Source organism: Schistocerca serialis, chromosome 3 (assembly GCF_023864345.2).
Source record: "Schistocerca serialis cubense isolate TAMUIC-IGC-003099 chromosome 3, iqSchSeri2.2, whole genome shotgun sequence".
Classification (NCBI taxonomy): Eukaryota; Metazoa; Arthropoda; class Insecta; order Orthoptera; family Acrididae; genus Schistocerca; species Schistocerca serialis.
Window position 1 is genome coordinate 976,148,086 of NC_064640.1, and position 14,027 is coordinate 976,162,112.

The following is a 14,027-nucleotide window of genomic DNA, read 5'->3' on the forward strand; positions in this document are numbered from 1 at the left end:
TGCTGGCAAATCATCAATTCCACATGTCTTCTTATTCTTCATCTCCTTCAGTGCCTCTTCTACTTCTGCTTCCAAGATGGTAAATACCTTGCCATCTTCTGGCGCATATTTCTCCTCTTCAACCTTAATTTCGCTTTGCATTTGTCCCACTTATACAGACATTCATTATATTCTTGCCGTCTGTTCAAAACCTCTTGTGGTTTTTCTGCTAGAGTACCATCCGCTCTTTCTATTTCCATGTTATTCCTCTTTCTTTTACATTCAAAAATTATCTCACTAGCCAGTCTATATATCATTTCATACTTTCCCCCTTTCTCCATTTTATCTCTTTCGTCGCATTTCTGTTTCAGCCATTTTTCTCTTGCTTCTTCAGTTTCTCTTCTTAATTCATTATTCAGTTTCCTGTACCTCTTTTTGCCTTCTTCAGTTTCTACACTTTTCCACTTTCTCTTCTCTTCCATCTTTTTCAACATGTTTTCTGTTATCCATTCTTTCCTGGTGCTTTGGTATACTCTAATTCCTAGTACTTCTTTGGCAGAGTCCATGAGTACTTCCCTCATTTTTATCCATTTGTCATTAACACTTTCATCGACAGTACATATTTGCCATTTTTCCATAAATCTGTCCACCAAATCTGATGCCTTTCCTACCCCCTTTGAGTTTTTCTATGTTTAGTCTTTCCTTTGCGTTGCTTCTCCAGACTTTTTCAATTTCACTTGTATTTCTCCCATTACTAGGTTGTGGTCTGAATTTATATCCGCTCCTGGATAAGCTTTAGCATTCTTCTAACAGTTCCTAAAACTCCTTTGTATCAGGATGTAGTCCAACTGATATCTTTCCCTATTCAAATTTGATATCCATGTGTAACGTCTCCTTTTGTGGTGTTCAAATAATGTGTTACCCACTGCTAATGAATTTTCTTTACAGAAACTAATTAGTCATTCACCTCTCTCATTTCTTATTCCTGATCCAAATTTTCCTACTGCATCTTCATCTCTTCCTTCACCCACCACTGCATTCCAGTCCCCCATGATGATAATGCAGGCATTGCTATTTTCTTTCTCGATGAGTTCTTGTATTTTCTCATAATATTCTTCCACTTCCTCATCTATATGCTGGCTGGTTGGCATATATACCTGTATTAATACCAAATCTTTTGAACTACCCTTCAGTCGTATCATCATCAGTCTTCCATCAATATATTGTACCTTCATTATCTTATATTTTTCAACTTTTGCCCTATCAATATTCCTACTCCGTTTTCACCACTCTTGATTTCCCCTGAGTAAAAGAGCTTATAATCTCCACTTTCTATCCCTCCATTCTCTCCCCATCTCATTTCACACAAACCGAGGACATCTAATCTGTTCCTTTTCATCTCCTGTTTTGCGTTCTCTAGGTTTCCTGCTTGCAGTATTGTCCTCACATTCCATGTTCCAATCCTTATCTTTCCTCCCTTCGCTGTCCCTTTCTTCCTTTCAAATGCGTCTACTCTCAATGTGTTCCCCTCCCGGAGATCCGAATGAGGGGAAGTTTTAACTCTGGAATCTTCCACATTGAGAGACATACCATGTACTGATTGGGAATGTAATGTGGTAGTTCCCCGTTACTTTTGACATAGACAGTCGGATGCCCAGCCTAAAGTCAGCTGCTCACCATACGTCAGACGCTGTCTGTAGCCACCCCTCTGGGGTTCAGTCGCTACTTGTACTCTCTTTTTGTACCCAAAGAGAGAAGGTGCCTCATCCGCCAGCTCCGCCGTACTGAAGTCCATCTTCTCCACCTTTGCTGCCGTTGAGGTCTTCACCGTACCCCTGACAAGTCGCCCTCGCAAGGTACTATCACCCGTGCCAGGTGAACCAAGGCTTTTTTTTAACTAGGTGTTACTCCTACCCCTCCTCCTTTCTGAACCGGGTTTGGGACCGGCTATGGCGGAGAAATTTAATAATAGTTACTTAACTCTGATTCCATGCATGTACAAAAATTCTGGAGGATACTGTCTGAAAATATTAAATGTGTTCATAAGCACAGTAAAATGTGGAATGAATACAAGTAAATTGATATACATTTTTAATTGTTACAGGTTTTTATCTTCAAACAATTCATGGCAGCCAGATATTTGTCTTTAGTACAAGAGAAAGCTTTTGTAAATGGCGTGTGGACAGAAGCAAAATCTGGAACTACATTTGATGTAGTAAATCCGTACAATCAGTCGGTTGTGGCAAAGGTTCCTGACATGAGTACTGGTGATGCAGAAAAAGCAATTAACTCAGCCTACGAAGCATTTAGAACATGGCAGAATGTGTCAGCAAAGGTAACAACTAGTTTTTTTTTCAGTTGGGTAGTGTCCCTTTGTATGTTAATTTGTTGGCAAAGCTTCTACAATTGTATTTAATTGTATGGGATATTTTAGAAAATGTTGTAAAAGTTAAAGAATGCAACACAGTGAAGAAAGAACTAGGAAACCACAAAAATGATGGCACATGTTAGAAATGGTGATAACTTCGTGCTTAAATTTCGAGAATGATATAACCAAATTACTACCACAAAATTAGTGTTTTGTAAAGCAGGTGTGAGTAGAAATTTCCAGATGTTGTTACATTGGATCAAACATGTTTTTGATGTGTTCATGCTGAATTATTTGCCAGATAATTTCGGTCTGCTTTGAAAGTCTCCAGGTCTTTACAACTGAGGAACACTGATAGCCAGTTGTTGGATGACAGTAAGTAGTGCTATACTGCTGAGAAGGGAATGATGTAAACTGTACATAATTAGATTTTTCCTTGTTAGAATACAGAGTATTGAATATACCTAAAGATGATGACAGCTTCAGTCTTCAGAAATTCCTCAAATAACATCTATTTTCAAGTTCCATACTGACTAAGAAAAGTGAAGCAACCAAAGAAGAGCATCAACAAATAACAAATGGTAATCACATGTTCTTTAGCCTGAGCAATTTAATTGTGCCATAGCTGAACTCCCACAAGGATGAGATCCAGCTGTACATGACACTAGGATGGCCAGTACTTTTATATGGTTGTGAAACCTGGGTGTCATCAGCAACTACTGAAGAAAGTATCTGTGCCTTCGAGAGGAAGGTGCTTCAAAAGATCTGTGGACCTGTCTACAGTACAATGAAAGGTAAATGGGAATGAAGGAAGAAGACCTGTAGCAGCTGCTTGGAAAACCATGCATTTGCCAAATATTAGTGCACAAGAGGCTACAGTGGTTTGGCCACATCCTGTGAGCTAATGGCTCTTTACCATACTGAGTCCTCCATTCTCAGTCTGCTGGAAAATGCCCAAGGGGACGTCCAAGGACGCAAAAGAAGGATTGAGTATTATGTTAAATAAACTGTTTTACCACACCTGAGTGATAAAAAAACAAGAGTATTTTGGACACTGAACCTCTTTAAACGCATTAGTTGATAAGAAGTGAACACAGAACATTCACTCCGGTTTTATGAGAGAGAAAGAGCTATTTTATGATGTCTTTCAGGTTTTTGTAGCTGAACTAAACAAGTAAGCAAAAATTGGTCACAGAACTGGATTCTGTTTTCATGTGCTCTTTCAAAAATATAATCTCTATCTGCTATTTGATTAAAATTTTGCCCCCCCACCCTTCACCTACACTTGCCTTAAAAAATTTCACTATTTGTAAGTGGCGCAATCTGTCATTGGATACTAGTACCTTACTATATGTAGCTGGATCCTAGTTTGTAGGAAATTGTGTTACTTAGAGAGATGCATTCCAAACTTTATAGCTTACTTAAACATAGTTTTAATCAGGATCAGTCATCATGCCAGCCAGTATTAAGTCTGTGTCTGTGAATGTAGGCTTCCATGGTATATACTGCTGATGAAAAGCTGTCAGATTTCTGAATTAATATGGATATAATACTGAATTTCAACCCTGATTCCTGGATGAGAAACTGAGTCTTTCATCAATAGTCATTTTGTTTAAAATGGTTTCCCTCCCTCTTTATTTTGTTTAATAATAATAATAATAATAATAAACCTACATTATGGACAGGTAGACAATTTAAGAAAATTCTTTCTAGAACGAGCAGAAACTAGCAAAATACACAAAGCAATCACCCACATAAATACATCGGCTACACCACTACAATTTCATAACCACCTCTACAACCCTTTAGATCACATAACATCAACAGATACAAAGAAAGTAAATTGGAAAAAGAAAACACTACATGGCAAGCACCCGTATCATCTAACACAGCCACACATCGATCAAGACGCATCCAACACATGGCTAAAAAGAGGCAATATATACAGTGAGACAGAAGGATTCATGATTGCAATACAGGATCAAACAATAAACACCAGATATTACAGCAAGCATATTATTAAAGATCCCAATACCACAACAGATAAATGCAGACTTTGTAAACAACAAATAGAAACAGTAGATCACATCACAAGCGGATGTACAATACTAGCAAATACAGAATACCCCAGAAGACATGACAACGTCGCAAAAATAGTACATCAACAGCTTGCCTTACAACATAAACTTTTAAAACAACACGTTCCTACATACAAGTATACACCACAAAATGTACTGGAGAATGATGAATACAAATTATACTGGAACAGAACCATTATAACAGATAAAACAACGCCACATAACAAACCTGACATCATACTCACCAATAAAAAGAAGAAATTAACACAACTAATCGAAATATCTATACCCAATACAGCAAATATACAGAAGAAAACAGGAGAAAAAATTGAAAAATACATCCAACTGGCTGAGGAAGTCAAAGACATGTGGCATCAGGATAAAGTTGACATCATACCAATTATACTATCAACTACAGGAGTCATACAACACAATATCCACCAGTACATCAATGCAATACAGCTACATCCAAACATATATATACAGCTACAGAAATCCGTAATTATTGATACATGTTCAATTACCCGAAAGTTTCTAAATGCAATATAACACATACCGTACAGTTAAAACGAAGTGGCGCTTGATCAAGGTCCGTGTCACTCCATTTTTAACCGGACTTAATGTCTGAGAAAGTGAAGGAAATAATAATAATAATAATAATAATAATAATAATAAAAAAAAAAAATCCCGTGGAGGCCCGGGAAAAGAATAGGCCTCCGGTATGTTCTGCCAGTCGTAAAAGGCGACGAAAAGAACAAACCACTAATAGGGCTAACCCCCCTTTTAGTGTGATTAGTTGGTTCAGGACAGAACTAATGAAGCCTCGGACAAGCGCCGTCATGGTCGGGGATGACGCTTGAACCCTATGCCCGCCCACAATGGTAACGACACTGCTAGCCAACTGGAAAATGATTTAAATCCAAATAGAGGTGTTTTGCAGGATATGCTTCCTGCAACCACCCTAGAAGGAAAACAAAGACAGAGGATGAGATGGTCAGATGAAGTTAATCGACACCTCATGTTCTGTTATTACCAAGCAACAAACCTAGGAACCAACACAACTGGATACAGATCACAAGTATACACAACATTTATTACCAGATACCCAGAATTAAAATTTTTAACAGAACAACGTCTAGCTGATCAGATCCGTGTAATAATAAAAAATAACAGGATACCCCAGTCAGAATTAGATAACATCAAACAACAAGTACAACAAATACTGGAACAAAATAATGTGCCATCAGAAGAAGAAGAAAATACAGTAATGGACTCAAACATCCCAGAGCAAACAAACAAAGAACAACACGCACCAATTAAACAATCAGAGGAAAACGAAATCTTAAGGCAGCCACCAGAACAAGCACAAATAGAACACAAAGTGACACAGATATTAGATATAGAAGAAAAATTTCAGCTAACATATATAGAATACAAAGACACAAATACAGACATTAGACCATTCTTGCATAGACCACCAAATAACCCACAAGTCGAAACAACAATAAAAACTATCAACACAATCATACACAACAAAATAAATGAAAACACAACTATGGAAGAGTTACAACTACTGGTATATATAGGAGCACTCACTACACTAAATATACACACTAGGCAGAGATCAGAACCAACCAACACACAGAAGAAACCCACAAAACCAGCATGGCAACACAGGCTACAGATCAAAATAGAAAAACTGAGAAAAGACATCGGACAGCTAACACAATTTATAAGAAATGAAATCTCGGAAAAAAAACGAAAAAGGTTAGGTAAAATCTCACAACAAGAAACGACAGAGCAATTAGACGAAAAGAAGCAGAAATTACAAGCATTCGCCAAACGACTCAGAAGGTACAAAAAAAGTGAAAATAGAAGGAAACAAAACCAAACATTCAACACAAACCAAAAGAAATTTTACCAGACAATAGATAACACACACATTGAAATAAACAATCCACCAAACATAACAGACATGGAACACTTCTGGAGCAACATATGGTCAAACCCGGTACAACATAACAGGCATGCACGGTGGATACAAGCAGAAACAGACACATACAAGATGATACCACAAATGCCTGAAGTGACAATTTTGCAACATGAAGTCACCCAAGCAATTAATTCTACTCACAATTGGAAAGCCCCTGGAAAAGATAAAATAGCAAATTTCTGGTTAAAGAAGTTCACCGCAACACATTCACATCTAACTAAATTATTTAACAGTTACATTGCAGACCCATACACATTCCCTGATACACTTACACATGGAATAACTTATCTGAAACCTAAAGATCAAGCAGACACAGCGAACCCAGCTAAATATCGCCCCATAACATGCCTACCAACAATATACAAAATATTAACTTCAGTCATTAAACAGAAACTAGTGACACATACAACACAGAACAAAATTATAAATGAAGAACAAAAAGGCTGTTGCAAAGGAGCACGAGGAAGTAAAGAGCAACTGATAATAGATGCAGAGGTGACATATCAAGCTAAAACTAAACAAAGGTCGCTACACTATGCATACATCGATTACCAAAAAGCTTTTGATAGTGTACCCCACTCGTGGTTACTACAAATATTGGAAATATATAAAGTAGATCCTAAATTGATACAGTTCCTAAACATAGTAATGAAAAACTGGAAAACTACACTTAATATCCAAACAAATTCAAATAATATCACATCACAGCCAATACAGATTAAGCGTGGAATATACCAAGGAGATTCATTAAGTCCTTTCTGGTTCTGCCTTGCTCTGAACCCACTATCCAACATGCTAAATAATACAAATTATGGTTACAATATTACTGGAACATACCCACACAAAATCACACATTTGCTATGGATGATCTAAAACTACTGGCAGCAACAAATAAACAACTCAACCAATTACTAAAGATAACAGAAGTATTTAGCAATGATATAAATATGGCTTTTGGATCAGACAAATGTAAGAAAAATAGCATAGTCAAGGGAAAACACACTAAACAAGAAGATTACATATTGGATAACCACAGCGACTGCATAGAAGCGATGGAAAAAACAGATACCTATAAATATCTAGGATACAGACAAAAAATAGGAATAGATGATAGAAATATTAAGGAAGAGCTAAAAGAAAAATATAGACAAAGACTAACAAAAATACTGAAAACAGAATTGACAGCAAGAAACAAGACAAAAGCTATAAATACCTATGCTATACCAATATTGACCTACTCATTTGGAGTAGTGAAATGGAGTAACACAGACCTAGAAGCACTCAATACACTTACACGATCACAATGCCACAAATATAGAATACATCACATACATTCAGCAACAGAAAGATTCACATTAAGCAGAAAGGAAGGAGGAAGGGGATTTATCGACATAAAGAACCTACATTATGGACAGGTAGACAATTTAAGAAAATTCTTTCTAGAACGAGCAGAAACTAGCAAAATACACAAAGCAATCACCCACATAAATACATCGGCTACACCACTACAATTTCATAACCACCTCTACAACCCTTTAGATCACATAAAATCAACAGATACAAAGAAAGTAAATTGGAAAAAGAAAACACTACATGGCAAGCACCCGTATCATCTAACACAGCCACACATCGATCAAGACGCATCCAACACATGGCTAAAAAGAGGCAATATATACAGTGAGACAGAAGGATTCATGATTGCAATACAGGATCAAACAATAAACACCAGATATTACAGCAAGCATATTATTAAAGATCCCAATACCACAACAGATAAATGCAGACTTTGTAAACAACAAATAGAAACAGTAGATCACATCACAAGCGGATGTACAATACTAGCAAATACAGAATACCCCAGAAGACATGACAACGTCGCAAAAATAGTACATCAACAGCTTGCCTTACAACATAAACTTTTAACACAACACGTTCCTACATACAAGTATACACAACAAAATGTACTGGAGAATGATGAATACAAATTATACTGGAACAGAACCATTATAACAGATAAAACAACGCCACATAACAAACCTGACATCATACTCACCAATAAAAAGAAGAAATTAACACAACTAATCGAAATATCTATACCCAATACAGCAAATATACAGAAGAAAACAGGAGAAAAAATTGAAAAATACATCCAACTGGCTGAGGAAGTCAAGGACATGTGGCATCAGGATAAAGTTGACATTATACCAATTATACTTTCAACTACAGGAGTCATACCACGCAATATCCACCAGTACATCAATGCAATACAGCTACATCCAAACATATATATACAACTTCAGAAATCCGTAATTATTGATACATGTTCAATTACCCGAAAGTTCCTAAACGCAATGTAGCATATACCGTACAGTTAAAACGAAGTGACGCTTGATCAAGGTCCGCGTCACTTTCATTCCGAACCAGACCTAAGGTCTGAGAAAGGAAAGATAATAATAATAATAATAATAATAATAATAATAATAATAATAATAATAATAATAATATAATGCGTTCACTATGCTGTTTGTAGTAGCTTACCCGCACTCCTATTTTTTTATTCATTATTAAACCTACTCCTGCATTACCCCTATTTGATTTTGTGTTTATAACCCTGTAGTCACCTGACCAGAAGTCTTGTTCTCCTGCCACCGAACTTCACCAATTCCCACTATATCTAACTTTAACCTATCCATTTCCCTTTTTAAATTTTCTAACCTACCTGCCCGATTAAGGGATCTGACATTCCATGCTCCAATCCGTAGAACGCCAGTTTTCTTTCTCCTGATAACGACATCCTCTTGAGTAGTCCCCGCCCGGAGATCCGAATGGGGGACTATTTTACCTCCGGAATATTTTACCCAAGAGGACGCCATCATCATGTAATCATACAGTAAAGCTGCATGCCCTCGGGAAAAATTACGGCTGTAGTTTCCCCTTGCTTTCAGCCGTTCGCAGTACCAGCACAGCAAGGCCGTTTTGGTTATTGTTACAAGGCCAGATCAGTCAATCATCCAGACTGTTGCCCTTGCAACTACTGAAAAGGCTGCTGCCCCTCTTCAGGAACCACACGTTTGTCTGGCCTCTCAACAGATACCCCTCCGTTGTGGTTGCACCGATGGTACGGCTATCTGTATCGCTGAGGCACGCAAGTCTCCCCACCAATGGCAAGGTCCATGGTTCATGGGGGGGATAATATTATTATTATAGATAGATACGAAGCCCACACCTACTACAGTAGTACAAGTTTATATGCCAACTAGCTCTGCAGATGACGAGGAAATTGAAGAAATTTATGATGAAATAAAAGAAATTATTCAGATTGTGAAGGGAGATGAAAATTTAATAGTCATGGGTGACTGGAATTCGTCAGTAGGAAAAGGGAGAGAAGGAAACATAGTAGGTGAATATGGATTGGGGCTAAGAAATGAAAGAGGAAGCCGCCTGGTAGAATTTTGCACAGAGCACAACATAATCATAACTAACACTTGGTTTAAGAATCATGAAAGAAGGTTGTATACATGGAAGAACCCTGGAGATACTAAAAGGTATCAGATAGATTATATAATGGTAAGACAGAGATTTAGGAACCAGGTTTTAAATTGTAAGACATTTCCAGGGGCAGATGTGGACTCTGACCACAATCTATTGGTTATGACCTGTAGATTAAAACTGAAGAAACTGCAAAAAGGTGGGAATTTAAGGAGATGGGACCTGGATAAACTAAAAGAACCAGAGGTTGTACAGAGATTCAGGGAGAGCATAAGGGAGCAATTGACAGGAATGGGGGAAATAAATACAGTAGAAGAAGAATGGGTAGCTTTGAGGGATGAAGTAGCGAAGGCAGCAGAGGATCAAGTAGGTAAAAAGACGAGGGCTAGTAGAAATCCTTGGGTAACAGAAGAAATATTGAATTTACTCGATGAAAGGAGAAAATATAAAAATGCAGTAAGTGAAACAGGCAAAAAGGAATACAAACGTCTCAAAAATGAGATCGACAGGAAGTGCAAAATGGGTAAGCAGGGATGGCTAGAGGACAAATGTAAGGATGTAGAGGCCTATCTCACTAGGGGTAAGATAGATACCGCCTATAGGAAAATTAAAGAGACCTTTGGAGATAAGAGAACGACTTGTATGAATATCAAGAGCTCAGATGGAAACCCAGTTGTAAGCAAAGAAGGGAAAGCAGAAAGGTGGAAGGAGTATATAGAGGGTCTATACAAGGGCGATGTACTTGAGGGCAATATTATGGAAATGGAAGAGGATGTAGATGAAGATGAAATGGGAGATATGATACTGCGTGAAGAGTTTGACAGAGCACTGAAAGACCTGAGTCGAAACAAGGCCCCCGGAGTAGACAATATTCCATTGGAACTACTGACGGCCGTGGGAGAGCCAGTCCTGACAAAACTCTACCATCTGGTGAGCAAGATGTATGAAACAGGCGAAATACCCTCAGACTTCAAGAAGAATATAATAATTCCAATCCCAAAGAAAGCAGGTGTTGACAGATGTGAAAATTACCGAACTATCAGCTTAATAAGTCACAGCTGCAAAATACTAACACGAATTCTTTACAGACGAATGGAGAAACTAGTAGAAGCCAACCTCGGGGAAGATCAGTTTGGATTCCGTAGAAACACTGGAACACGTGAGGCAATACTGACCTTACGACTTACCTTAGAAGAAAGATTAAGGAAAGGCAAACCTACGTTTCTAGCATTTGTAGACTTAGAGAAAGCTTTTGACAATGTTGACTGGAATACTCTCTTTCAAGTTCTAAAGGTGGCAGGGGTAAAATACAGGGAGCGAAAGGCTATTTACAATTTGTACATAAACCAGATGGCAGTTAAAAGAGTCGAGGGACATGAAAGGGAAGCAGTGGTTGGGAAGGGAGTGAGACAGGGTTGTAGCCTCTCCCCGATGTTGTTCAATCTGTATATTGAGCAAGCAGTAAAGGAAACAAAAGAAAAGTTCGGAGTAGGTATTAAAATTCATGGAGAAGAAATAAAAACTTTGAGGTTCGCCGATGACATTGTAATTCTGTCAGAGACAACAAAGGACTTGGAAGAGCAGTTGAATGGAATGGACAGTGTCTTGAAAGGAGGATATGAGATGAACATCAAGAAAAGCAAAACAAGGATAATGGAATGTAGTCTAATTAAGTCGGATGATGCTGAGGGAATGAGATTAGGAAGTGAGGCACTTAAAGTAGTAAAGGAGTTTCGCTATTTGGGGAGCAAAATAACTGATGATGGTCAAAGTAGAGAGGATATAAAACGTAGGCTGGCAATGGCAAGGAAAGCGTTTCTGAATAGGAGACATTTGTTAACATCCAGTATTGATTTAAGTGTCAGGAAGTCATTTCTGATAGTATTCGTATGGAGTGTAGCCATGTATGGAAGTGAAACATGGACGATAAATAGTTTGGACAAGAAGGGAATAGAAGCTTTCGAAATGTGGTGCTACAGAAGAATGCTGAAGATTAGATTGGTAGATCACATAACTAATGAGGAAGTATTGAATAGGATTGGGGAGAAGAGTTTGTGGCACAACTTGACCAGAAGTAGGGATCGGCTGGTAGGACATGTTCTGAGGCATCAAGGGATCACCAATTTAGTATTGGAGGGCAGCGTGGAGGGTAAACATCGTAGAGGGAGTCCAAGAGATGAATACACTAAGCAGATTCAGAAGGATGTAGGTTGCAGTAGGTACTGGGAGATGAAAAAGCTTGCACAGGATAGAGTAGCATGGAGAGCTGCATCAAACCAGTCTCAGGACTGAAGACCACAACAACAATAATATTATATTAAATGCAATGTAACATATACGGTACAGTTAAAAGGAAGTCACGCTTGATCAAGGTCCGCGTCACCTTCCATTTTTAACCAGACATAACGTCTGAGACAAGAAATAAATAATAATAATAATAATAATAAAAACAAGACAAAAGCTATAAATACTTATGCTATACCAATATTGACCTACTCATTTGGAGTAGTGAAATGGAGTAGCAGAGACCTAGAAGCACTCAATACACTTACACGATCACAATGCCACAAATATAGAATACATCACATACATTCAGCAACAGAAAGATTCACATTAAGCAGAAAGGAAGGAGGAAGGGGATTTATCGACATAAAAAACCTACATTATGGACAGGTAGACAATTTAAGAAAATTCTTTCTAGAACGAGCAGAAACTAGCAAAATACACAAGGCAATCACTCATATAAATACATCGGCTACACCACTGCAATTTCATAACCACTTCTACAACCCTTTAGATCACATAACATCAACAGATACGAAGAAAGTAAATTGGAAAAAGAAAACACTTCATGGCAAGCACCCGTATCATCTAACACAGCCACACATCGATCAAGACGCATCCAACACATGGCTAAGAAAAGGCAATATATACAGTGAGACAGAAGGATTCATGATTGCAATACAGGATCAAACAATAAACACCAGGTATTACAGCAAGCATATTATTAAAGATCCCAATACCACAACGGATAAATGCAGACTTTGTAAACAACAAATAGAAACAGTAGATCACATCACAAGCGCCCCCCTGCGGGTCCGGGGTAAGAATAGGCCCGAGGTATTCCTGCCTGTCGTAAGAGGCGACTAAAAGGAGTTTCAACCGTTTCGGCCTTCTATGTGATGGTCCCCCTTGCGGTTTGACCTACATTTATCAAAATTCTACAGAAGTACGAGCCTTTTGGGGAAGGACACCTTACATGGTGTACCACTGGTCCTAAGTGCACTAAGACCTTGGCACTCAGCATTGCACCGGCGTTGTAACCGTACCCACTATTCCTCAAATTGGGCCTAAACGCCTGATGGGTTGTCCAAGTTACGCCCATAGTGCATCTCCATCTGCACCAGCGATCATGATGGACTTTCCATGGCACCAGAAATCCAGCACGGTAGCCAGCCCGTTGTGGTGGGGTCGTCATGTACCCTCTAGGTTGTAGCCCCCTGACAACACAGGGATCGTACTGCCGATACCTGAGCTGCACCCTCCCCACGTTGGCCAAGGAGTAGATGCCCGTCTCCTTGGGGCATCAGGACTCCCGGCAACGGTCATCCTGCCAGGTGGCCCTTGCTGCGGCTGGGTGGCGCCCGTGGGGAGAGCCCCTGGTCGGAGTGGGTGGTATCGGGGCGGACGTTTCGCAGATGAAACGTCAACACGTCTCAGGTCGCTCTGCGACCGAGTCTTTCAAAAGAAAAGGTACCGTTTCTAGTTCTGGTTCTCCTGCCCTTTCCCCCTTGGCCACTCCATGGGAGGAGGGACAGGCCCGCCGGCTTGGGGCGAAGTACTTCCCCCGCTATTTGGTCTGTTCTCGAACCGATGGGGGGACGTTCGCCACCTCCAAGCCCATGTTCTTTGTTCAGCACATTGAGGACGTCTTTGGGGAAACCGAGGCTCTCAGCAAGATGCGATCAGGGTCCGTTCTTATCAAGACCACCTCTGCCACACAGTCGGCGGCACTCCAGGCGTGCGACCGCCTAGGGGACATCCCAGTATCCATTGTCCCACATCTGGCACTAAATAGGACGCAGGGGGTTATCTTTCATCGTGACCTCCTGCTACAATC

At 39.2% G+C, this 14,027-nt stretch overlaps 1 protein-coding gene across 3 annotated transcripts in view; it reads left to right on the forward strand.

Annotated features, from left to right (window-relative positions):
- The window catches only part of LOC126471413 (succinate-semialdehyde dehydrogenase, mitochondrial), a 227,289-nt gene that overhangs the window by 69,499 nt on the left and 143,763 nt on the right, over nt 1-14,027 (forward strand). For all 3 annotated transcript variants that reach the window (XM_050099545.1, XM_050099547.1, XM_050099546.1), the window contains exon 2: nt 2,084-2,314. In XM_050099545.1, coding sequence (XP_049955502.1) covers nt 2,084-2,314 — 231 coding nt within the window. The remainder of the gene's footprint in view (nt 1-2,083; nt 2,315-14,027) is intronic.